This window comes from Drosophila melanogaster, chromosome 2L, assembly GCF_000001215.4.
Source record: "Drosophila melanogaster chromosome 2L".
In the NCBI taxonomy this organism is placed as follows: Eukaryota; Metazoa; Arthropoda; class Insecta; order Diptera; family Drosophilidae; genus Drosophila; species Drosophila melanogaster.
The window spans coordinates 2688571-2715863 of NT_033779.5; the positions used below are offsets into that span (position 1 = coordinate 2688571).

The following is a 27293-nucleotide window of genomic DNA, read 5'->3' on the forward strand; positions in this document are numbered from 1 at the left end:
CAAGGTTACAGGCCCAACAAATATTTCATGAAAAAGGACTCCATGCACCGCCAAATACTTTAAGATAAATGTAGTTGTAGAGCAGCTCGTTGGAGTTACCAATACCTTTAGTTTCCTTCGACTTCTGGAGTTTCAATTACCGTTCCGCTGCCATCCGTACAAATATATCTGCACATTCCGTAACTCCAGGGAGTCCATGATTAATTTGAGCACGGACATGTCCATATATACGGGCAATGCTATAGCTTATTGCTACTCTTACGAACTCGCTTTGCAATGGTTCATCCTTGGCTACAGTATACTATACAAATATATACAAGGCTACATATCCACACATGTGTATTTCTATACTCTATATATGTACGTGTATCTATTGGAAAGTTGCAAAGCCACAAGCCAAACGGGTATTATTGCTAACCCGCTGCACACCGATGGATGCTTCAAGTGCATGTATTTTTCGCATTCGGATGTTTCGCATCTGCGAGCGTGTGCCAATCGATTTTTAATAAAAACTGCAAACGAAATCTGTAAGCATATTGTTTGGCTATAAAATTAAAAACCAACAAGCGCTCCTGCGCACGTGAGTGTGTGTGTGTGTGTATGTGTGTGTGTGGAATGGCGAGTTTAGCGAAAGTTGTTTAAAAGGAAGCACACTGAGACAATTTCTAGACAACTTCACATTACCTAAATATCAATTAGATTTTTATATCCACTCACACAAAGACCAGTTTCTTTAGAACGGAAACTCTTGTTCAGCAATTCTAACTTAATTTTCCCACTAAGTTTAATTTATTATTTCTAATTTATTTTTCTCAGTGCCGCCAATAGAGGGAAAAGCAGTTGTATTAGTACCCATTTACGGTTACATTTCCCAGCAGTGGATTTTTAGATTTCCATTTGCGATTTCGCTGCCCGTTGCTCGGATTCGTTGTTATTCTTCCGGAGCTAAACAATTTTCGCAAATGAACGGATTTTTTCATTGTTCTCGCCTTTCGTTCTGGTCGTCTGGCAAATAAAAACACGATTTTTTAGTTAATTACCGCTGCTGAACAGCGAAGATGATGATGGAGAGACATCGTCTGCCTTTTTCCTCCTGGAAAATCCCAGCTGCAAACCGAATGGCGACTACATAATAGTACATAATAGCAATACCCTGAAAATGGGAAACTAAGGGAAGCTAAAGAACAATAAGAGCAACAACAATGCAGTCAATTGGCTCGAAATGAGTTTTTATGCGATTTGCATACGCTGAATAGAAGAATAAATGTAAACAGGACGAAAATTGTCTGCAGTCTGCCGCATTTTCACAAAATTCCGCACCTTAGGTTTCGGGGCTTTTCCAGTTTTTCCTGCTGGCTTAAAAAAAAAAATTTTGAATTTGCATAATTTTAATTTTTATGATACGCGGCTGTTTTTCTTAATTGTTTCTCGTTAAGAGAGTTAAGCCACCGCGGCAGTTAATAAAAACAGAACATATTTAATGCGCGCAATTACTTTGCATACGTTACGGCGCAGGCCGCAGGACGAAGGACGCAGGACTCTGAGCTCCTGGGCTTGCGCCTAAAACACTCCACACTCCACGCAGATTTGTGGACTTCGAGTGTGCGTCGGCTCTTTTTACGGCCACGGTGCTGAGCCGCCTGTCCGGCTCTTTACATAATAAAAGCGTAAACACGTTTTCACCATCGCCGGGACTGCAGGACTCCACGACTTTAGGACTCGAAGAGCTCGGACACAGGACCTCCATTACAATGGCGCCAGCTGAAAGAAGAAAGGAAAGCCGCCACTTACGCGTGCCTGGGGCGAATAAAATTGGCTTTTTGTTTGGGCAGTTTTATGAATTGCTTCAATGCTCATTTACCGGTCGGCCTAATGGGTGCATTGCCACATCGCCCAGCCACCCAGCCATCCAAACACCCACCACCACCCACATGGTCGTAATGCTAGCTCTCTGCGGTTACAGATCCATAAAGTGCACAAGTTTTGGTACTTTTATGGTCGGGTGTCGGCCTGAATGCGGATTGAAGTACTCATTTTCCTCCGCCTCCAAAGGAGGAAAGTAGTTACTATGCTGGACTAAAATATGGGGATATTACAGTTAGAACAACACACTACTTACATACATACATATATGGATAGTACTATTAAAAATAGCTAGCTTTAAATGCCCCTAAATGTTTGATCGAAAACTAGCCGCTTTTTCTTTGAAGGATATACGTTTCCTTTTCCATTCAAGAAACTCGCAACATTTCCAAAACTTTGGCAAGCGTCACTCATTAACGCCCCAGTCGCTTCACTTGCAAATCAATTATCTGATGTGCCAAAAAAGTTGTGCCAGTATCAAAAACTCCTTGATTTACTGACTCAACAATATGGGTGCTCCTCCATTGGTTCCTCCTAGTATGGCCACAAAAAGTACTCGAGTGCTCGCACATATCATACGTATAAAGGAGCCCAACAATAAACTGGGTTAGGAATGCCAGACTCGACCGACACGATTTCAATTTGCTTAGTTGATAAATGCCAAAAATTAATTCAGCCCGCCAGGCAGCCAGCACACAAAATGCCTTACTCTTCTGATTCTGGTTTGGTGCTGGCTTGTAAAAGGAACACACACTCACACACACACACACATATTATAAATATGCATGTGTGTGGCTGGAAAATATTTTCACTTTTTTGCTGTGATTCGTTTTGGGTCTTCGACTGCGAAAGAAAGTTGCCTTTTCTTCTGGCCGTGTCAGGCACAAAGTTGCACCGACTTTGCACCCACTTTCCACCTGCCTCGTTCGCAGATGTACTAAATAGTTTCTCACGTGACTTTCAACCATAAAAAATGGCTTTATTGCTGCACACGTATTCATTAATGGCAGCAATGAACTCACATGTGAACCCTTGTGGCAGTTTGGGCTTCTACCAGCAATCCCAAATAGCTGCCACATCCAAGCCCATGCACCCACTACTTGTTGTTGGCTGGAGCGGGCTGCATTCGGAGCTGGTTGCAAGTCGTCTGCACAGGAAGTGCATATTAATTGTGAAAATTTGTGCGGATATTTCCTCGAAAAATAGCTGCCCTCCTTTGGGCCTTTCTTTCAGCCAGCCAAATGCATGGCATGCTCCAAAAAATATGGCATTAGCTGCAGTTCGAGAGAACTTGCATAAAATGTGAGTTTCGGAAATGCACAGAAAGCCAGGCGGCTTTCGATAAGTACTCACTTCGTAATCTTAACTTAAGTCTTTACTATATGGCTTAAACGCAGTTATAAAGTGCGAACATATTATACAAACATATACAAAAGATAAAACGCTACTCAAATGTTTTTTAAACTGATCCCTTATTTAAAAAAAAAAAAGCTGTATAAATTCGCAATCAATCAAATTGGCAAATAATCCGCTGATTCTGCATTAATTCAGCGAAAGCTTGACCATTTCACTGCCGTTTGCATAGTTTCCTTTTGCGCGGATAGGGAAATTCGCGTGGCATAATAAATAAATTTCCATAATGAGCGAAAAATGTCTGGATGTAAATCACTGAATTTTTCATTGATTTCGGCGGATTGCACACCACCTTGCCCAGTTCTTATATTATCCAGCCCGGCGTTTCAATTATTGGCGTGTTTCGAATAATTCAATGCAGCGAGTGCCTTCGTCCCTGTCATCCGCTTGTAATTACGTAATAAGGCAGGGATTGTTTTAAAGCCGCTTAACGTTAACAATCGTCCTGGGAACACATAACTGAAGAAGAAGGCGGCAAAAGTCCTGTCGTCCGGGGCGAAATAACATGTTATTGCACTTTCCTTTTAAATGAATGCATTGAGCCCGACGTGGGGAACACACGACAATGGCAAGGCGCTGATAAAAGTCGCAGTGTTTGCGGTTGCTCCTCCTTTATCCTGCAGCTTGGCCATGTCCTTGGTGTGGACACCCACAGGATGATGGGCAGATGGGTCAGCAAGGGTGCACTGTCGTCGGGTGATGCATTTTCAAACCACAAAAATAATTAAAAACTTTACGCCCTGTCCCCGGGCAGCAGCACTCGCATTTAATCCTGTCAGACAGTCCCGGACAGCAGGACATCGGGACATCAGGACATCGTGTCGGAGGGCAACCGATAAAAATCAAAGGAGCCAAAGTCTTGGCTTTAAAGCGGCGCGCAGCGGTTAATGAAATTGTCTGCACCATCCGGGTCGATAGTAGGCGGTCCTTATGGCCGCAGAACCTCGTCCTCGATGCAAACACTTGCCTTTTGTCTCCGCCACATTCCTGGTTTGCATTCCCGGCTTTTTATCTTCGCCTTCACCTTGCCGCAGAAGTGCAAAAGCCAAAAGGTTTACGCACCACCGCGTCGCCCAGTTGTCAAAGGCAGAAAAAACACGAGAAAGTTGCTGTTTGTGATTGTGGCGATCTCGAGTCCTTCCTTTCATCCGGCTACTGTTTTTCCGTTAACCCATTTATTACTTTCGAATATGATTGACCCCAAATTAAAGGGAACTGAAAAATTATAAAGAAAAACTTTTATATATAGAAAGTTATTACAGAAATCCGTAATGGTTAGGAAGCAAAATAGTATTTAGATTGAATTAAATATTTCATGTTTCTAGCACCATAATTATGCGCAAATTCGAAAGCCTTTCATCAGCATTCCGTTGGAAGAGATAATTTCTAAAATATTGCGTATCCGCCCCGAGAGACCGTTCCTTCTGGCCACCGTAATTATTTGAGAATTGGCGCAGAGCGCAACTTTTCATTTGTCCAGAGCTACCAAAAAAAAAAACGAGGAGTATCTGGCACTGCCTCGAAATGGGTTAAGGCCCAAGGCCACCAGACCAGCAGTCAGTCATCTTTAACGAAGGAGCTGCCCCTTTTCTGGTGGCTGAACCAAGCCAAACCGAACTGAACTGGCGAAAGTTGCTCCGGCTAGGCCCGTAAAAAACATTTGCGCAATGTCAACAAATTTGCGCGCTTATTAGATTTTCGTGGTTGCACACAATTTCGCCAACTAAGACCGCCGCACTAAGATAAAGTGCAGCCTGTGAAAATATGAATAAAATAGCAAGAACTAAAATGGAAATGGGAACTTTTCGCCTCGAAACGGAAGTGCATGCTGCGTTTTTCTGTGTGGCTCTCCGCGTTCGGACTCTGGAGTTTTCCGCCGATTTCCCGGGCTGCGGTTGACCGGCGGCCAACGCCCACACTGTGCTGGCGAAAGTGGGCGTGGCTGCGGAGGGGGGGAGGCGGCGGGTTGCCACGCCCATTTGCGCGACGGTCACGGTCGCCGGTTCTGCTAATGAGTTTTGTTGTCACTTCTTGCTGGCCAAGCACAAATCGGGTGGTTGGGGATCATTTGGCTGCCCCATGTCCTTGCCTTTGCGTTCCTTTACTTGGATTTATGCGGCAGGACTCGCTCGAATGTGTTTGTGTGTGTGTGTGTGGTAAGTTAATATTTGCTGCATAAATTCCAGTGCGTCGGAATTTACTGCGCTTCGTTTTGCTCTTCTCGTTTTTGCCGCTCCTGGGATGGTCGACTCTCCCCAGCGTTTTGTTCGCTGTTGTCCTGGAATTATGAAAATGCAGTCCGGCGCAGCTCCACTCACCACACTGTCCTGCGGGATGCGAATCCTTCGGACCACCACGCCATGGACACACGAACACAAGAATATTAATTACTTTTTGCATTTTTAGCTCTGCGCCTGGAATTCAAATGGGCAGATTTTAGTTAATTTGTTTTTCAGCGTAAAAACATATAATTTTTGTTTAACTTAAGCTCTTAATCCGAAATCCACTGCACAGCACTAAGCTCACAAATCCACCAAAAACTGCGTGCTTACTTATGTGGACTTAGTTTCCGGATGAGCCACAAAGGGAAACCATTGCACTATTTGATTAACTTAATTGCACCGCAGCTGTTGAATGCAAATTAAAATATTCATTGCTTGGTTTTATTATGCAGACTGCAGCATTAATGCTTTGACCTGAAAATTCGATCTGCTTAAAGTTGCCATTAATCGGAAAATGTGAAAACTGATTTCACTAACTACCTCAGCTGCAATTTTTTTCCAATATTGAAATGCAAACAGCGAAGTTAGTTAGTCGGCCAGAAAAAGCGCTACAAATTATCCACACTTTACTGAACAAAACTGGGAGCTGAAATTCCCACATCCCAACAGGACCTAAACCAGCGAGGCGATTCCGATGAGCTGCGTTTACAAAACAAACACCAAAGGCGGGCACACAAATATGACACTGAATTGTTTTTCATGTCGGCCAGCACAAATCGAAGCCACCTGGTCAGGAGTGTGGGCGAAGTGGGTTTTTGGGTTGGTTTTGAGTGATGGAGCCGCCGGTTTCCAATTCCATTTGACACATTTTCGCTACCGATTCGATTTCGCTCGGTTTTGTCATGCTCGCTGTCACTTTTATTATGCTAGTCGGTGTGCCAGCACCTCAACCAGGAGAATTGTGGAGCCACCACAATAGCCATTCGAAACCATATCCCCCACGTGGCTGGGCACTGCAAACATTCGATTTCCCGAGCGGAGTGCAGTGGCAAATCTGCATTATAAATATGCGAGTGATTTCGACTGACGCCACTTAAAGGCAATGACTTGTGGCTTAGTATTAAAACAAAGTTTTGAGACCCATTTAAGGCTGGCATAGAACTCTCCTGTGTCTTCGGGCGTTTTTCCGACATTTATGAGCCGTCTCAAGATCTTGAGAGCGTAAAGGAGAAAACTTTGTGGGCATGGAAAATTATAGTTTATTTTGGAAACAAATCGAAAACGACAAATGGATTATGTTGAGGGATTTACCAATCGGTGGTCTTATCGCCGTTCTTCTGGAAATGATTCTCCCAAAGCAGTTTGTAGTCGATATCACCGCTGCTGTGGCTCAGTTTGCATTGTTCCTGATACGGATCCTTTAAGCGGTACAATGTGGGCAGGATGTGGGCTATGGCCAACTTGGTAATTTCCATAGTGGTAGCAAACAGCACGATTACGTAGCCCGTGGGGAAGATAGCTATCTCGACCGTTGTTCCCATCATCTTGTACACCAGGAACGGATACTTCGAGGTGTCATAACGGGTCACTACCGGATTTTCCAGGTGGAACTGTCTTAGATTCAGATTGAAAGGCACACTGAAGGTGGCGTTGACCGCATTGGTCTTCAGCCGTCGCAAACGAGGCGCATAGCCCAGATACCTCAGCTCTTTCAATATATTGGCTAGACCATATCGGGCGCTGTTTTTGCAAAATGCCTGACAATAAATGTTGCCATGGGGATAGATCCTTATACTGCGAGTCGGCGAATAGCGATAGACGAACAAGGCCATATGCTTTTCGGGTTCGAATGCCGTATTTTTTAAGCCCATGTCCAGTTCCAAGAGATGGAACTTGGACGTGGTCATTGCCAAGCAGTAGAAGGGTCTACGAGAATGGGATACAAATTAGTGTTGTACAAGTTTAGTTTTCGCTTCCAACTCACTTGTATATAACGTTCAAGTATCGCTGTATGTCCCCCAATTTGGACACATTTTCGTATATGCTCAGCACATCTTTCAGCGTCGGCTCCCTGGGATTCACGATGGGCAAAGACATTTCCTCGGCTCCCTCACTTGCTTTGTTCGCCAGGACTTGGCGATCGGATGGATCTTGATCAGAAGTCGACAGTTTTGCATCCTCAAGTAGTGTTTTCCGGGACATTGATGCCGTTTTCATGACTTTAGTTTTGATCAGAGCTTCCATGGGCATTGAGCGCTTCAAATTGTTTCTGATGATCAACGAGAGTAAGCGGAAGTACTTCAAGTATCTTTTAGTATATCGTACCTGGCTGAATTCATTCCAATTCGATTTAGCTCAACGTTGCCAATGGCCAATTAAATTAAAAGCCTTGTTAAGAGGGACCAGATCTTCTTAAGAGTAGAGACGCCATGTCGATAAATCGGTTAAGATGCAGCCCTAAACTCATTTTGAGCGCATTTTTGAGTTTTTGTCTAATAAAATTTATTCTTAGAGCTTTAAATAAAAGGAAATTAAATTTAAAAAAATCTAGTTAAAAACTGATATCGAATACAAATTTAATCATATTATGTTCGTTAAAAAATGTTTACTTTTCGCACTAAAGTGTCCTTTTTCACCTTTGATATGAAATATGAATGCCAATGAGAAGTTTCTTAATGAATTAAAACGCAACGATGCTAAAATATCAAAGGCTATTAAAATTTTGTGTGTTGAAAAACTCGATGAATTCTGGCCATTTTAATTTGCAAAGTGAATTATTTAACAATTAATTGCGCTCGACTGAGTACCATAGCAAGACCATTAGCTCTATGATTAAATTAAAACAATGCATTTGTATGCATCAATTTTGGGAATCCTCTAACAAACGCAAGCAAACAATCAAAATATCATTCAAATTCAAATCGCAGAAATTGCATAATTGAAACCCCATTGAAGTCCATTAATAACTTTATGCAGCAGTGCAAATCAAACACACCGACACGAGGAAATCAAACACCCACACCAACTCATATATTTCTCAGCCGGAAAAGAGAGGGTGGGGGGGGGCGGCTAAGTGGGCGTGGCAAGGCCGGGGGCGCCCGAAGGACTTGACGTTAGCTCATCAAACCCGAAAAACCACTTTGCTCAACTCTTTTCAAAGTGCATACATCATCAGCGCTAAGCCAAAACAAAAAAGCAATGCAAAGGGAGCGAAATGAACGATGACGTTGGCGGTGGCGTCGGTGGGTGTAAGTGGGTGTAAGTGGGCGCCAGTGGGTGGTGCCGGAGATTGGCGGTGCGAGGAGCACTGAAAACTTTTGTGCAATGTTGATTTTTCCGCAAGAGTCGTTTTTTGCCAGCGCCGGATGGACAAACGGACGGACGGAGACGGTCTATGGGGTCCATGGAATCCACGGAGTCCACGGTCGACGATGGCGGTGCTGGTCTAGGGTAGCCATGCCGCAGGCACTTTATAAAACCCGCAGCTCAGCAAAAGTCTTTCAATAATAATAATATTGGGGCGCAAGAGGGACAACAATGGCAAATGGGTGAAAGTGGCCGGCTTAAAACTCCCCCACCAGCACATATCCGCAGGTCATAGGTGAGAAGGTAAAGAAAAAGGCCCGCAGAAAAAATAAATAGATCCGTGAAGCTACGCTGGTTACCCCAATTAAAGCTGTAATCGAATTATAAATGCATACATACATATAGTAGTGGGTAATTTGAACATCCGAAAGATACTTTTTCATGCAGACTTAAAGTAAGTGTTCTAGAATTTAGTGACAGCTTCTATGATGGTGGGTCCATTAAAACTCAATTGGCTAGTCGTGTAAATCACAGCCTTGACTTCGCCCCCTACCCTTGTCCTCCAATGACCCGTGACCTCTTGGCGGGTTTGGGGAATTGAAAATGGCCAGGGGTGCGGAGATTTGCACCGGGAAACGGGAAATGGTGCTTGGGTTTGGGCTTGGGCTCGGGATTTGGTTTGGTTCGGTTGGTTTTGGGTTTGGGAGGGATGTTGCTATTGGCGCTGCTGCTGCTGCTGCTGCTGCTGCTGCTGCTACTGCTGCTCTTCTGCTGATGATGATGATGACAAACAAAACAATGGAATCAAAGCGGTTAATGGCTTTTGTGTGTAAAATGAATGAATGCGGCAACGTTTCCTGCTTTCATTTGCAGCGTCATTTGCTCTGCTAGCCACATACATACACATGTGCCTCCCCTTGACCCCGCCCCCACTTTCCTAAGCCCCAAAGGGGGGGAGCGGTGGTGCGAGGTCATCGGCTACAGCAGTTTTAGTAACTTGCTTGTTTGTGTACATTGTAAATGGCACTGAAAGAAATGAGTTATATAGTAGTATTTAAAAATTTCAACAACTAAGCATTTAAAGAGTAATTTTTGAATAAACTTCAAACGAATTTGCGTTCAGTGCACTCACATTCCCATAGGTAAAAGCTGTTACACGCGCTAATCGATAAAAGGGGAGGGCATTCCTTGCCGGTGGGGCAGTGGGAAGCTGCAAGGGACCGACATCGCCGGCATTGCAACTCCACTTTCATTATTGGTTTTTTGTTACATCCCTGCAACATGCCACATGCCACAAGGATATGCCTTCGAAGCCCGGCAAGATTTCGCCCGCCCAGCTCTTTGTACAACCGATAATTAAATCGAACAAAGGCTCCGATTTGACAGTCCCTTGCAGTTCCGCTCGTTTATCAACTGGCGAAAAATGGCCCGCACTCACTGACTGAATTTCCCTTCGACTTTTCACCGACATTTCGTGTCCGCCATCTTCAAGAGCCTTCCCTTCGGTCAATGGAAATGGATGAGCTGCATCTCAAGGGTTCGTTGTATGCCTCATTTTGTTGTATAATCCAGCAATGGAGAACACTTTCTTCAAAAATTGCCTCCAGATTAATTTGCAGACTTGCCTGCCGTTTGATGTTAAAGAGTGGGGAAATCAGGAGCAATCCATTCCGCGGACAGGCAGCTAATTAGCCGATCAAGGACTGCCGGGGGCATGTCAGAGAACGCCCCTTCGCCGGCCATGGGCGTCATTAGAGGGGTTAGAAAATCAATAGCTCTATTATTTGGCAGAATGTCGACGGCCAAAACGAGGCAATTCGATTCGACGCGGCTCCATTCGATGTGTTGATTGACAGCCTAATTGAGGTTTCTTGACTTCTTCGATTGGGGGTGTAGGCCAATGACCGTTTACTGTTTGTGCTAATAATAATATTGTTGTTTTAATATCGGCACAGCGGCGGCGATGGTGGAAGGGGGGATGGAAAACAGCTTGTTTAGTTAGTCATTAGGCTGGGGGTTAAAACACTAGTCTCACACCCCCCCCGAACCCAAAACACATTAAATATTTGCCGAAACTCGCACTTGATTGCCGTTGTTGTGGGACTTCCGTTTTAATTTTTTATTGGCCTAACTGTTTAATGTCAATTGCTGAGCAAATAGCAATCAAACGCTTGCTTTACGCAATTAAGAAGCAAATACAATGTATACAGACATTCCCGGACCTACCTAATTACCATTTACATTGCGTGCAACATGCTGCAAGACATCAAATTAACGCCGCACCGCATTGCCCCGCCCCCCGTATTGATTCCTAGTCTTCGATTTGAATTTCGGCCTGGGAATTCGGCACGGGACTGGCCATTAAAAAGTCTGAGTGGCCTACAGGGTCGTGCTATTCACAACTTTTTGTTCCGCACAACTAACAATGGGTTGATTGAACTCTTTATTTGTGGAAAAAATAAATAAGCTTGCAGAATGAACAAAACCTGGTGAGAAAAGTTTACAAACATTTATTCGTTGTTTGGTTCAATGTCCCATTGATGGGCGGAATTGAAGAACGGCGCCGAACTTTCGATTGTGAACTCAATTATGTGGCACATCAATTGGAAAAGTTTTCATTGTGCACTAGGATATTTAGGGGCAAAGAGTTTCCAATTAATTCGATATTCTTACGCTTAAAGTTCAAACAACTCAATGAAGTGCTGGCCCGCCGGCAGTTGGCCAAGGAAAACTATCAAGCTGAAATAATCTTGAGCATAAAGCAGATTTCGAGTGTTTTAAAATGATTTCGAGTGGCACTCATGTGCTGCTCTATTCACAAGGACACAAAAAATTTCAAACACAGCGCGATTTCCGTTAGTGCTCATTCAAATCGCATGCAAAAGCTATCTAGCATACTTTTGGCACTCACACCAGCGCACAAACGCCAAGGAGTCAAGGATTGGAACTGTTCCAGATCTGCCGAAAGCCAGGTCCTTTGGCTTCGCTGCGATGGCGGCGAAGGGGGGCGGGGGCGCAGGACGAAGGGAAATCCAAGCCGAAACGGAAGCGCATAGCGCTGAAATAAAGTGTTGCATACTGTTCGGGGCAACAATAATAAAATATTGCATATTTTGCGGCTACACAAAATCCAAGGCTAGCAAGCAATCCGTTTTATGGCACTTGGCACGAGCATATTTACTTTGGCCTTAAGCTTGCCACAATAATATTTATTTGCCAGCTCCAGCACAGATTTTAATCGCTTTTTGCGGCTTTATTTATGCATTCGAAAGTTTCTGCACTTATTTCGATCTGGAATTAGCCATAAACTCGAATTTTCTACGGATTTCAGAGAATTCATAACACAAAAAGAATGGCCACGATGCAAATTGAACTTTCTTGTCTCGAAATTTTCCCCTAAAACTGTTAAATTGTTAAATGTTAGGGTATACACGTTGTATTGTATCCTTAAAGACCCGACTTTGCTTCAGTGGTTTACGCTCAGCTGAGTGCGACGTCCCACTTTTCCACCCACTTCCAAGGCCCTCTGCTTCCAATTTCAAAGTAAAACTTTAATGGCAACAAATGCTCCCCTGCCAGGACCATCGCCATTTTATATTTGATATTTTATTACATTACATTTCCCTGGCTTATTACATTTTGGCTTTTAAGCTGTTGACACAACTTGATTTCCGTGCGAACCGGGTTTTCGGACAGAGAAAGAGACAGCCATAGTGCAAGGAAGAGAGAGAGAGAGCGAGAGAGAGGGAACTAGAGAGTGGCCTGGTCAGTTTCCGTACATCCGCCCACCCATTCAACTCGTTTTGTTTCAATTTCTCCCCTCTCAGACAGCTTCGACTTTTTCCCTGCCTGGGTTTTCACTTTTTCACTTTTGGGAAGTTGGAAGTCTGCCGGCTGACCCAGAAACAAAGTGTGTCTAATGGGTTTCTGTTATGTTTTTTGACATTTTGGGAATAATGTTTCCGCTTCCGGTTTAAGGTGTGCTGCGCTCGTATTTTGCTGCAACTTCCGCCCGCCTCCAGTTGGCCCAGAAACAGGGTCAGCTCTTAAGCTTAATAATGGAAAAAAAGAAAACGAAATGTGAACAAGTGAAAAAGTGAAAAGTCATGGAAAGTCATCCGCCTTTGCAAATTCCTTCGCGCTGCGCGAGATCAACATCAAAGATGTGCCGACCCGATACTGCCAGCTAATTTCAGCGCCGTAAACATGACAACCTAATTATTTTTTTCCATTCCGCCCACTCGCGCGACGCCGCCAACTGTGCAGCTGTGATTAATGGAGGAAGCTCGACTGCGACATTTGCATACAAAATTGAAAATAAATATTTGCACTGATAAATAAAAAGGGAGCCAGCGACAGAAGCCAGCTGCCTGCTAATTGCACTTTGACTTTTTGAGCGCGTCCTTGGCCGCATGCAGACGGAATGAAAAGGACACGACTGAAGGATATCCTGCAATTTAAGTTGTAGCATGACTTATAAAGCTGTCTGTTTAAAAGCATATGTACATACTTTAGGCGGGCTTGCCTCAACTTTTTATAATATCTTCCTTAGCTAGCTACTAAAATTGCAAGATGAATAGACTAGTTAGAGTTTGGCACAATTACCGGGTAGAAATACATCGTTACGTTGCAAGGACAGATGGCTGGTGTCTGGCGCAGGAAAATTAGCAAAGTAATACCCGACGCCAGCTGAGGAGCCTTTCGTCAGGACCTTGAGGCCTCTTCATGTCTGCAGACAGGACACGTCTGGAGGGTGCTCGATGTCCTCGTTTTGCTCGCTTTCGCCACTGCCGCTTTCCTCGATTTCCCCGCCACCAGCTAGCTGGCTGTCCTCGTCAGTGGCGCCATTTGATTAATATATACTTGCCGCTCGTCGTCCTGTGATTGTCTCGCTTTATTTTCGACAATCGAAATTAATTGGACTGCTCGAGGAGGTCCTGTCTGCGCTTTGTTCTCAACTTTTGGCCCAACACGTGGCGGCGTTTGTCAGGGTTAAGTTTGCGCGAAACTTCGAAAGACACCGAATCGGCCTGAAGTTCTGCCTGCAGGCACAAGCAAACACAAGGCTTAAAGTGCAAAAATCAATAAATTTAATTGAGGCGGTAATTTAAAGTATCAGTAGGGAATTACGGGATGTCATTAGAGCGCCGGCAAAAGCCCGAAAGGAAAGCCCATGTCTGTGTAGCGGATATATGTTTAATTCGCTTCGAATTATGTTTAAATTGTTTCAATTAATTTGTTCTTTTGTGGTTGCGCTTTGCAGTTGCGTATTGAATTGTAAAGCAAGTATTATAACACTCAAAAAATAAAACTATGAGTGGAAAATATTGTGTAAAACATAATTTAAGCTATAAGCTACACACTTTAGTCTCAATCGAAATAACTTGAAATAAGAGCATAAAATTAGGTCAATCTAATCTCCATGATATTTAAGGTCATTCTTATTTACGAATCATTGCAGAAGTTCCGAAAATAATGTTACTGATGAGTTTGCATAGACATTCAGCCGGTTTCATCGAAAATCACTTTGGTATTTTTGGGGAAATCATTATATTTAAGAGGCACATTCCGGCAAACTATCGCTTTCATTCTCGACAGAGCCAATCAGTTGCATCCCCTGGGCCATAGACCCCATCATCATTCCCGGCAAATGACGGCCATTCATCCGACCCATTCCCATTCCCATTCCATGGGTGTATTTATGAAAGTATTTCGTATATGAGCAGTGTATTCACATTTACTATTTGCGTGGGCGTCATTATCGTCATTATCGTTATTAGAGCTCATTAGCAGCGTCATTGCGAAGCCAAAAAGGGAGTCCTTGCAGGGTATTGGTCGCTCCTTCAAAGGATGTGGGTGTGCTCGTCTCAGGGATTTGTTCGTTCATACGTAGGGACGAGAATATCTGGAAATCTTACTATTTTGCGAGCTGCGCTACCAGGAACTTAGATGATTTATACTAGTATTCAGTGAAATATGATCAGGTCAATCAAATAGGGTAACAAAAGTATTACCAACTTATTATTGCCTTTGATTCTGATTAATCGTTTTACCTGGGTACCCAGAATGCATTGTCATTTGCGACTGTTGGGAACTTAATTCGCATTACCCCGTCTGCGCCTAAATCTGAATCTGAATCCGAATCTGGATCAGAGTTACAGTAGCAGTGTACATACATACGTGGGCAAATGCCTGCCGGAAATCGTCTGCAATGTGCGAGATAACAATTTTCGTGTCCTGACCAAGGCATGACTGTTCAGTCGGTCCGAGAATCCACCCGCCCAGTCATCTAGCCACCCACATACCCACCCAACCGCCCAGTCAACCAGCGACCCACTGAGCCGCTGAGCCAGCGACCACACTCATTATTCGTAAATGGCGCTGATGGTGATGATGACAACAACACACAGGCATGGCCAACACCAACCGAAAGCAGATGAGAATGGAGATTCGAGCGGACTGGGTTAGGGATTTCGGGTTGCGATTGGGGGAGCAGTACAATGGGAATGCCATTGCCATTGCCATCGCCATCGCCGTATTCTGCATTTCAGAGGCTGTGCTCCAGTATTGCATGCTCGGTGTTTCGCTTGGCAGGACGATCCAGAATGTCGTCGTAACATTTAATTTCCGACAACGGGTGTGTTGGTTATTCGAAAGGGGTTACGCGGGGGGTGGCTTTCGTGGCGGGGGAATTGTATAGACGGATTCCACGTAGACACAACATGTCTGCGGCTAATATAAAGCGAAGAATGCCATGACAAACGAGTTCAGCCGGAACAGACACGCTGACCAACACGATGACAACTACACTGGAACTACGTCAATGATGGTGATGAGGACGATGATGGCGGCATTTGTCCAGCCGGAGCAATGCCGTCCCTTATCATTCCACTCCACTCCACTCCATTCCATTACGGATACTTTGGCCCACTGCGGCAATAATCATTAGGCACGTGCGTTTCGGTTTGTTTGCATTCAACAGTTTTGATTGCTGATTGTGCAAGGGTTCGATGGCCAAAAGTAGGTGTGCTTTGTTGGCGAAGGGATTTTCCTAAAAAGGTAATTATTCCTTAATGGCTGACAATGCTCATTGGCAATACTGGGAGTTAGAAGCTTAATAACATGATATTCAAATGAGATTCACAATATTCTTTAAGTGCTTTTAAAATGTATTTACACAATGTATCAAAAATTCAATGGCGCCCACCTTGAATTTGCTAACCGAACAAAAAAAAATATTAAGTAATTAAACCGTGCTTAAGGCCATCAGCAACGGCAACAGCATCGGCAGGATAAAAAAGGAAAATATGTAAATGTTGTCATAACGAAAATGCCGCAGAGAATGGCCCATCTGGACGAGTCGGAGGACCTGCCTCAGTCAGGATTAAGTGCTTTGTTCTTGCCGTTGCTGCCGGCGGAGGCTTCGAGAATGAATTTCAGCATATATTTTATGACACTCGACTTTTATATATATATTCCGACTTTCTCTCTCTCTCTCTCTGTCTCTTTCTCTATGTCTGTATGACTGACTGTCTCTTTTCTCTCCTGCAGCATGTCGGCGACACTTTCACACAAGGACCTTGCAGGACTCGCCGGCTGTTCGGCACTCGCTTTTGTCCTGTACCTAAACACACTTAACGCTGGATTTGTCTACGATGACAGGTGAGAAAAATTTAACCGAATTAAAAATTCCATATGTCAGCAGGTTGACGAAGGTAAATGGTCTGGTTTGGCTTGCGTTTGGCGTGGGTGTCTCGTCCTTGGTCCCTTGGCTTTTCCGCTTTATTTTCTCTGATGCCCAATGGCAATGCTTTGTCGCCAATGCGATGCCTGGAAAAAAGGCAACCGAAAAATACAAAAGTTTATTATTAATTGTGCGCCAAGTGCCGCCATTTATTTGATAAAATCACCATCATAAATTCTCGGCCCGCCTAATTGTAAAACTTGAAGCAGACCAGTTGCTGGCTTATCGCCTGGGTATTGTTGATATATATGCGGCGCATCCAGTGCCATTGTCAGCATCAGCATCAGCCTCAGAATCAGACGGCGTTGGCAATGGAGCAAATTAAAAAACAAAATGTTGATTTATGCCCCTCTGAGCTGGGACCTGGCTCTTCTCACTCTCACCTGGCCGCATTGAAATGCTGCAAACGCAAACGAAATTACCCATAAATATCAAAAGTCATGTACAATGGACAGGAATTTCCCCAAGGACTCGGCCAGTCCTTCCAGCCCTTCCTAGCCTAGGATTCAGGAGTCAACCCGGTCTGCCTTCTCACCATGCCGACCAGCAAGTTCTGCTCCTGGTTCAACTACAATGCCAGCGAACAATTGTCCTGGCGGATTCGTTGGTGGGGGGTGTATAGATGTTTGTATTGGTGGAAGGGGAAGGGGAAGGCGAGGGCCAGTTATGCACAAAGTGCTCAGCTCGATGCCTTGGCCGTTGCTCGTTATTTTGTGCTGTCCAGAAAACAAGCGCAAAACTTACCGCCACACACACACACACAAAAATAATAAACGCAACTTATGTAGCTCAGCTTCCCCTTTGTGCCACACGGAAAAGTTGGATGCGAGTTTATGTTTTTTGCTCGGACGGAAGGTCCTGCGGTCACTTTCACGCAGTTGCCAACACCAGTTGGAACCGTAGCCTGGCACTCTGAGCACTCAACAAAAATATATAGTTTAATCCAAACTAAATCCAAACATTAGGGAGCATTGGGGTAAAGAAGCCTAACGTTTTTTTCTTAGTGCAGAAACCCACCTATCGGCTAGTTCCTTCGCATGCTCTGCGGTCATCCCACAACATGGCCAACATGACCACACGAGCACAAGTTATTATTGTCAAGCCGGGCCAGACAAAACATGATTTATTAAATGGCAGAATTCCCTTCAATTTGTTTCCTATCAACTGGAAAAGGACCAATGGAATCGGGCTGCCGAAGGGGAAGAAAATTTTTTTGGCACAAGGAAGCTCTGCTGCTGGCAATTGTTAAACGGAGATATGAGATTTTAATAAGTTATGGCTGGCAACTTTTTGATAAAGTGTGGTGATCGAGAAGTTTGTCAATAATTGAGCTAATGTGATATAATTATGTGTGATTGGTGGCTCACTCTTCGACTTGTATGCTTCTGTTCGAACTTTTTAAAGCGCATGTTGCACCTTTAATATGCCCGCTTTTATTGGTCACCCGATTCACACCTTCAAGTTGATATATTTCCATTTTTCCAAAAGGTAAAAAACTCCCTGCCAAAAAACATCCCCCAATCTGCAGTCTTACAATAATTTATGTGCCGTATTAAAAGGACAGCGACAACAACAACAGCGGCTGTAAAAAATGAACAACAGCAGTAACAACGTTACGTATACGTAATTTTGATGGCACACAACCACCGGACGCTAGGCACTCTGCTCCTCACAAGCGATGGTTGGGTGGTTTGATGACTGTTTGGGTGTTTTCGTTTGCCAGCAGAGTAACAAAAATGTGTGCTCTTTTTTCTTGTACCTATATAAAATCGAAAATTTTCACTTTACATAAGCACAGCGGCAGCAAACAAATACAAATGTTGTGGGTAGCCAGGAAAATGGGCAGAGGGAAAATGGGAAAGCGGGCGGCTGGCACTGAACGGAAGGCAAGAATGGTGTCCACATTCGGTGCTGATGCTATGATATATTGTCTTCAACAAAAGCCAACCACAGTCCTGTTTGTCTGTTGGTGCTTTTGTGTGTTGGATATGAGCCCCACAGTGGAGTGGAAAGTCAAAATGTTAGGGCACATTCTATAACAAATATTTTAGGATACTTATTTTGCTTAAACTTGGCAAAAGTAGTTGGAGATTTCAAAAATAAAATTATTTATTTTATTTTACTAATACTCCATAAATTTTGCATATATCTTAGAAAATCGTTTTCATGCTTTATTGCTTGGCTCCACTGTGCAACGAGTGTGTTGTGGCTGGCTGTTCCTCCTCGATTGCCTGAGTCTTGGTTCCTGCTCCTCTGTCGCCGCTTTCTCTTCAGGATCCTGATCCTGTCTCTGGCCTCCTGGTTGAGTTGAGAGTGAAAATCGAGCGATAAGGGCAGCAACATGCCGCACTTGTAAGCTGCTTCAAGCCGGCCATTGTTGTTGTCGCCGCCCCTCTAGTACGCCCACTTACCACCTACCTCTCACCCCCTAACCACAGTCACTGTTGTTGTTGTCGGTGGGTGTTGATGTTTTGGTTGTTGCTATTCACTCACTAGTTACGATGATAAAGCACAAAAAAGGAACTGCGGAAATTCTGCTGATGACGATAATGTTGACGCTGACTTCGAGGTGACTTCACCTTCGGCCCCTCGATGGCTCGGGTGCTAAGCCCATCTCCATCTCCAGCTCCAGCTGTGCCATTCTCCATCTCCCACTCCCGTAGTACTCAACGCAAATAGACGTCTTTTGTGTGCATTCGCCCCGAGGTATGCAATGAAATTTCTTTTATACTCGAACGCTACCTTGACATCGCTTTGCAAATGAGGCGTGGAACCATTTTTGGTTCCTTTCTGAGCTACAGGAAGCTTGGAAACGCTTGCAGCCAGAAATAGTAGAATTTATACCCCAAATTTGCCTAGGAGTAGTACAGCAACGGTCATGAGTTTAGGATTGCAAGTTAGTAGCAATAATATATATAATATAATTATTATTTTATTATATTATCTAAAATAGTTTTTAGTGTATAATTGTATTTCTTAATCGTGCGTATATCGATTTATATGATAGAATACCCTGGTATTTCAGCCACAACTGTGCCCAGCATGCGAGTATTTCCGACTTAGCAGCTCCTTCATCTGCGTTCTGTGCTTTTGCTTTGTGCTCTTCCGATAAGAATTTGTTTGCTCTCAAGGACATTTTTGTGGCTGCTTTGGCGCAAACTAAAAGGGATCGGCTGATGCGGGGAAGTGCGGCGCTGCTTTCTTCGGAATGCCAATTGGAAGTGAAGTGTAGATGAGTGGGGCTGCGTCCCGCACCCGAAAACCACTTACACAAGAAAAAAAGGGTACCACCGACGCAGGTCCTTGGCAAGAAGTCTGCTTTATAGTTGGGCACGTCCCTGCGGCGAATTTGTAAACCCAATTTGTGGCAACGCCATGCTGCAGCACCTCGTTTTTTATTACCATATACCCGGGCAATGAAAGAACTGCACACACACACACACACGTGCAACAAAACGCCGCCACAATTCACATTTCCGGTCACCCATGCCGTGGCTTTCGAATTCGAATGATAAATAAAATATTAAATTGAAAGCCCAATTTTTATTCAAAGTGCTGTCTAACTTATGTGTTTGCACAAGACTTTTCTTTGGACCTTCCAACTCACGGTGGCCTCCGGGTTCGGTGAATATGTATTTGTTTGCACGACCTTTGAACTCCTGTTGAACCCCAAAAGACCCTAAAACTACAGCCGGGGGGCAGAAAAAAAAAAGCAAAAGTAAATATCACATAACTTCATTATTTAACAGAATGAAATTAATTTTACATTTGTGAAATGAAACGATACACGCTTCAGATATTAAAAATTTGACTTAAGCGAGCGTAATCAAACGAATTTTGTTTCAAAAAATGTTCAACAAGTTAAATAAATATAATAAATTGATTTGCCAGCAAATCGGCAAATATTCAATGTAAATACAATTATTTGGTAAAATTTTAATATTATCGCACACCCAGATTAAACAGGACTATTAACTTTTTGCCAAACATCAAACATTCAAGCTAAATAGCACTTAATGATTAACATTTACACAGCACTGTGTCATTTATAACTCCTAAAAGTTATTCAATTCAACGAATCGAGTGACATTGATAAATATATTGATGCAATATTGTTGCGGAAAACCCAACTGAGAGCCCTGTGCAAAGTTGGAAAGTTAATTAATGACATTTGCTGGGCACATCTAAAAACTAATTATGCATAAAATGGCGAAGGTATTATTGCAAGCCCTCTATAAATTGCCGCAGAACAGCAGCAACAACGCCGATAACAAACTAACCCTGATTATATGGCCACCTGACCCGGAGCGGAGTCACTGTGCCGGCCAAATCGATTAGGACAACAAGGAGCGCTACAACGGCGAGGCAATTACCAAGGACCTTCCACCACGTCCCCAATACAAAGACACCGGTGTGTTGTGTGCTGTTTGCTGTTTCAGTGTGTGTGTGTGTGTGCTGTTTTACAACAAAGGCACAAAATACGCCAGCAAATCGGCAATTAATCAAGTGGCAAGTGCACAGCAAGGACGAATGTAGAGGGGGGGGTGCTGAGGGAGCTCGAGTCAACTGTCGTTTGGCACTTTAACAATATTTATGCCGAGTGCAAAAACAAAAGGACAATAAAAATGGGCAGACATGAAATTGCCACGAGTAAGTACAGCAGACCATTGCACACGCTATCCATAAAAAAAGTGGCTTCTATTAATGAGTACGTTAAAAAAACAAAAGTTTATTCTGTACCTTTTACAATTTGTAGTAATAAAAACCACATATTTAAAATATGAATAATAAGTGGATTAATGTAACCGTTTGCATAACAAACATTACCCACCGCAAAGTTTCAACCAATCTAAGTAAAAGCAAAATAAATAGGACAAGAGGCGCAGACACAAGTGGTCCCATAGAATCCAGGACACTACGGTTTCGTGTAGCAGGAAAGTCGAGACGAAAGGAGTCAGCTTGGGGAGATCCGGTCACTTTGGGAAACTTTAGATGGGAGGTGTGAGAAATGAGGAGAGATAGACTAGGTCCTGGCTGTACAATTAATCATTTTAATTAATTGGACAGGTGTGCCACAGGTTGTTCATGTCCATTCCGAGCAGAGGTAATGTGAGCCGAGTGTCTACATATCAATTTCCGGATGGAAGGAGCCACACCATTAGCACCAAATATAGCTTATTATAAGAAATCTAAGATATCACTTTATTTTAATTAGTTCGAAAAAGTGACCATAACATAAGTTGTATTCCATAATTCATCTTGATAATATGATATCATATATTTTTCATTTTCCCAATTATCTTAGCTTTTGTTAATAAAAGTATTTTGTGTCAGTGTACCTGCATAAATCTTTATGTTCCTTCCTTTATCTTTTTTGCAGGCGCGCCATCTTGGCGAATGGCGACGTGACAGGAGCTCGCCCATTGGCCAATCTTTTGCGGAACGACTTCTGGGGCACTCCACTGGTGGACAGTGGATCCCACGGTTCTTGGCGACCGCTGTGCGTGCTCAGCTTCCGGCTGAACTACCTCGCCGGCGGAATGACACCCTTGGGCTATCACCTGGTCAACGTAATGCTCCACTGTGTGGCCACGTGGCTGGTGTTCCTGGTGGCGAGAACGCTCCTGCCATCTCGAATGGGCGTCCTGGCCGCTGGCGCTCTTTTCGCCGTTCATCCCGCCCACACGGAGGCGGTGGCCGGCTTGGTGGGCAGGGCGGATTTGGCCTCGTGTGTTTGTTACCTGCTCGCCTACCTCTCCTACCGCCGCCACATGCTGAACCGGGAGTGGGGATCCCTCATCCTCACCATTATGCTGGCGTTGGCAGCACTTCTTTGCAAGGAGACTGCCATAACGGCGCTGCTGCTGTGCGGATTGTGCGATGTCCTATCGCCTGTCGGTCGGGAAAATAGCGATAAGGTGTGTGATGGATCCATCTCAGGATTAGCTTCTTTCAACTTTCAGCGCCGCTTCCGGTCGCTTAGCATTTTGGGATTTACCCTACTGTGCGGCCTCTACTGTCGACTGAGCCTCCTGCCACGCCCCTCAACCGCCTTTTCGGCCGCCGACAATCCGACGGCCCATGAATCCTGTTTTTGGACTAGGACTCTAACTTTTCTGTACCTGCCAGTGGCCAACTTTGGGATTCTCCTCTGGCCACAGGAGCTAAGCTTCGACTGGGGAATGGAGGCTGTGTCGCGGATCAGAACGCTTTGGGATGCACGAAATATTCTGACGGCTGGCTTCTACGGATCTCTAGTTGCCATACTGTGGAAGGGATCTGGACTGCGTAGTGCAGCCTCACCGATGGATTTTGCGGAGGTGGCGAACATTTCGCTGCCCCTACTGAGGCGATTGGGCGGCAATAGCTGTCACACCTGGCTGGGCCTCACCTGCGATTGCCACCACCAACTCTCTGCACCCAGCTATCGCTCTGCGTCAGCAATCTACTCCACCTCCTCCAAATCGAAAAGCGCCTCATGGACAGCAGCGCCCATCTTGGGCACCGCCTTCCTGGTGTTGCCATTCCTGCCCGCCAGCAATCTGCTCTTCTACGTGGGATTCGTAATGGCCGAAAGGGTGCTCTATTTGCCAAGCGTTGGCTATTGTCTACTCTTTGGCCTCGGTTTCGGACATCTCTGGCAGCGGGTCAATAGCTCCTGGCGATCCCGCCTGATGCTCCTATGCGGCCTGGCCCTGCTCCTTGGCGTCCACGGAGTGCGCACCTTCAGGCGCAACTTGGATTGGCGGGATGAGGAGCAGCTATTCCGCAGTGCCATCTCTATAAATCCTCCAAAGGGTGAGTGCATACTTTCTTAGATATTCATATGTACAAAATACAAGAAATATATTGAATCTATCTACAGCATTTGGAAAAATCAATATATTATTCTATATATTTCAGCTCTGGGCAACCTGGGCAGCGTGTTGAGTGCCCAAGGAAGATACGAGGAAGCGGAACTCACTCTGAGAATGACCCTTGGACACCGGCCCACCATGGCTGATGCTCACTTTAATCTGTGAGTAAACGCTACCGACCATGTGGTGGTGGTGCCCAAAAACGCGAAAATCGAAAATCCGAAAACCCTTTGCATTTTGAAGCGAAACTAGCGCCTTAGCCGCGCAACACGAAACCTGAATCCACAAAATGATGTCAGTTTTTGCTGGTCGTCTTTTGAAAATTCAAAAGCACAAAGTGAATAGCTGTCGCGACCTTGGGCATTGGGTGATGCGATGGTGGGTCAGTGGTGCGAAGGTGCGGCAATGGGTGGCTGGGAGCTTGGGGGCTGCTCTTAATGCCAAATGGCAGATGCTTCTGTAGTCGCTGTTCTGTTCCCTCTTCCGTTTGCCGGCAAAAACGTTCGGACAACATCTGAGAAAAAGCGACAAAAAAGTGTGGATGGAAGTGGGTGGTTGGGTTGGATACGGTTGGCCTGGGCTGGGCTTGGTGGATGAAGACTGCCCAGATGCATCGCGCATACAAATCAACTCGGTCAGAAACTTTAGCTCCAACGCAGGGGGCACATGTTTTGCATCTTTTGGGTGGCAATTTGCATGCACGCGGCAGCCATCAACAGCAAATAGCTGCTGGTTTCAGTTTTTTACCCGCCCACAGCCACAGCCACGCCCCGGTTTTCCCTTTTTCCCGCCGGTTGTACTCCTTTTGTACCTTTGTGAGGGGCACCAGCAACGGAACCATTGAAACAATACGACTGAAATGAATGCAAGAGCCATTGCGCACCCTAATCCCCTGCAGATATGCTGTTAATTAGGCCAAAACTGAATGGGCTTACGAGTGAGACTGTGATTCTTCGAGATACTCGCAATTGCTGGCCGGTTGCTAAGTACACATGGAGTTTGGAATTTCCATCGAAGGCACACACGCTCCGTTTAAAGGGTTCTCGAGAAAGTTAGAATTGGGGGCCTATACCAATATTTGCTGGGAAAATGTTTGCTAAAGATTAGTTGGAAATTCGTAAGTTACAAATGCATAAGTGAGCAGGCTTCGAAATGGAATACTGGGTTTTGAAAACATCATAAACTATTCGACCTAATTTGTCACCAGATTCATGTATTCATTTCTGTCTGCGATCCTTTTTTGGCCAAACTCAAATACGTTCGTTCGTCAATGCAATAAAACAGCAGCTGCGACAATTGCATTCCTCGGCATTTCGAGACTTTTTCCCTTGTCTAAAACAATAAATAAACAAAAGCCCCGACATATATAATGTCCTGCACAAACATAACAACAATAGCATATCTGCGACTACGATGGGAATGTGAATGGGAATGAGAATCCGAATCCGAATCCGAATCAGAATCAGAATAGAAAAATAGTAACAACATGGGAGAAATTGGCATTTGTGCTTACAAGCTGCACTTGATGCAACAATATGAGAAAATAAAACTGCTGACGCATGACGTTGGCATCCTGCTTATCCCCCGCATTTTCCAGGCTTTTCCCACCCCACCCATGGTTACCACCCATTCTCATTTTCCGGGGCCAATGACACTTCTACTTTGGACATATAGCAGGCACACTCCGAGCCAGCTTTGTACAGTCATAGTGCAATTTACTCGTTGCATCGACGCTAACGGCGACCGCCAACTGAGAACCCTCGGCCCAGACTGCCACATCCTCGTCCTCGTGCTCGTCCTTTCACTGGGATTCGGGCAGCAGGACTATGCATTACGAGAGAAGCGCAAACATGCCAACGCTTAACGAATGCCACTCGGCGCCCCATCGAAGACACCCTGGGCAGAGAAGCGGAAGTGCTTGTCGAAAAATGTGTGAAATTCAATTAGTGTGGCAATCAGCTAGCGAGCGTCTCAGAAACGCTAATAATGGAAATTTAATATGGCATATCTTTATATTTTATAATAAGTACAACAATCAATTAATAATGGGTACAGCATTCGAGTTCATAGTTCCAATCCTTTATAGTTTTCCTTTCATACTAACCCCACTGTGGCGTTTGTGTTCTGACTGCTCCACTCCTTTTGAATATGCAGAACGTCACTTCCACTGCCGGCTGCTCCTCGAGCTGCTCGCACTCACCACACTCCTTGCACTTCTCACACTTTCCCCAATAGGCGCATGTCCTTGCAGCGAATGCCAAGCAGCCGTTGCTCATACGCCCTGTTGTCAGTATTGTTGTTGCTACCCGCTTGTTGTTGATTATTGTGTTTGACATAATAGGCTTTACGCTCCAAAAAGAAGAAAAAAAAAGGAGAGACGAGGACCCACGGAATAAATCCGTTCGCTTTGCTTCTTTGGCAAATTGTAGGTAAATCCCTTTTCGCTCGCTTGCCAAGTCATTTTTCCAGCTTTTTCGCCGGGGGAAAAGGCTGCTGAGGAGCGGAGCCCGAGCCCAATACAAATAATTGCTGAGAACTCCCGGGAGCCACGGACAATGGCAGCGCATCTGGGGAACGGAATCTCCTACCTCAGTCATGAATACCATAATCGTTCTTCGCCGAATTGCCTTCGTTCCGAGTAAAGTGGATGCTAAAACTATGGCAAACTGGGAGATATGGGGGGAAAATTTAACTCCAGTGAGTGTATTAAGCGCTCTGTTTCAATGGAAGCCAAATATGCAGTAATTCCGTTTTTCCCCATTTAAATAAATATTTAACCAGAACGTTTTGTTTCACTCGTCATGGCTCCAAAAAAGGCCCTTTAAACTGCTTATTTGTGTGGCTGTGTTTATATATGAGCGGATTATCGGCTTATGGAAGACTGTTACATTAATGCTCATACTGACGATTATTTTTGAAAAGAAGTGTAGTTTATCATGCATGGCTCCATTTTCTAACCATACCTGAATGAGATTTAATAAATATTTTTCATTTATTGCTCACTGAAATGTGTTGAATATATAAAACACGAGGTGAACAAAACGAGAAACTGTTTTATTTTAATAAAAGCCGTGTTGAAAAGGTCATTAAATATCTTCATTTAAAATTAGTTAATCATTTAATATTACTAAAAATAATCCCTAAAATCCATCTAAAGTCTATTTACTTATCCCTTCTAATTGGGTAACAAGTTCTCCAAGCAGAATATCCTGTCGCACCGCAATATCCTTCATAATCCTCCGGGAAGACCCTTGTATAAAATATGAAAAAGCCAAGAACGGAGGCGAACGAAGGAGAAAGAAAATACAACTGTTGACGGCTTAGATAAAATTTCAAATAATGTCAATGACATAAAAGCAAAGCGCGAACTTCATAACTGCTAAGGCTTCGCTAGCCTGCAGGTTATTAACTTGGCTCAAAACGATACACTAGACGTTGGCCAACTCAGTGGGTGAATGGCCATGGCTTTGGAGCAAACTCCCACTCCTCCGGATGCCTAGCCGCTGGCACATTGGCCTCTGACCAAGTCCAAAGTGCTGGGAAGCCCAGGCAGAGATTTCATTTTAGTGCCGTGGAAAGTTTAAAACGCTTTTCTCGCCCACTTTCCCACTGCGAAAGCCTGCGTTGCCTTTGCAGCTTATCGAAAAGTTGTCTGATTGAATTTTTGCCCCGTCCACTTGCAGAATGCAGCCTCCATTTCCAAGGCCTCCGATTTGGCTACACTATGCACAAATTCCAGTTTAAAGAAGAGCTACCCGTTTTTTTCCAGGAAAAGCTGAGAAGCTCAAGTCTGATTTTAGGTGCTTAAAACGTTGCTTTGATGTAAATGTATTTCAAATTAAGTACCCTGACTTGCGAACTACTTTGTTGCACACTTTCTTTATTTTA

The 27293-nt window shown here is 44.4% G+C and overlaps 2 protein-coding genes across 2 annotated transcripts in view, besides 1 other annotated feature; one reads left to right on the forward strand and one right to left on the reverse strand.

Annotated features, from left to right (window-relative positions):
• Tmtc1 (Transmembrane O-mannosyltransferase targeting cadherins 1) overlaps nt 1-27293 on the forward strand; it is a 41698-nt gene that overhangs the window by 10837 nt on the left and 3568 nt on the right. The window contains exons 3-5 of the mRNA NM_205893.3: nt 16356-16466; nt 21929-23346; nt 23452-23566. Coding sequence (NP_995615.2) covers nt 16356-16466; nt 21929-23346; nt 23452-23566 — 1644 coding nt within the window. The remainder of the gene's footprint in view (nt 1-16355; nt 16467-21928; nt 23347-23451; nt 23567-27293) is intronic.
• On the reverse strand, nt 6760-7867 carry Trf5 (TBP-related factor 5). The gene is made up of 3 exons (NM_134856.3): nt 7824-7867; nt 7483-7767; nt 6760-7424 (listed from the first exon to the last, which is right to left on the reverse strand). Exons 1-3 carry the CDS (start codon nt 7835-7837, stop codon nt 6806-6808), a joined length of 918 nt encoding a protein of 305 aa, NP_608700.2. The 5' UTR covers nt 7838-7867; the 3' UTR covers nt 6760-6805.
• Nucleotides 24844-24874: a mobile genetic element.

Bases quoted from the DNA above. Each gene is read 5' to 3' on its own strand.
- Trf5 (NM_134856.3), bottom strand. The intron at 7,425-7,482 runs GTGAGTTGGAAG...CCATTCTCGTAG, and splicing joins TACTTGAACGTTATATACAA to ACCCTTCTACTGCTTGGCAA.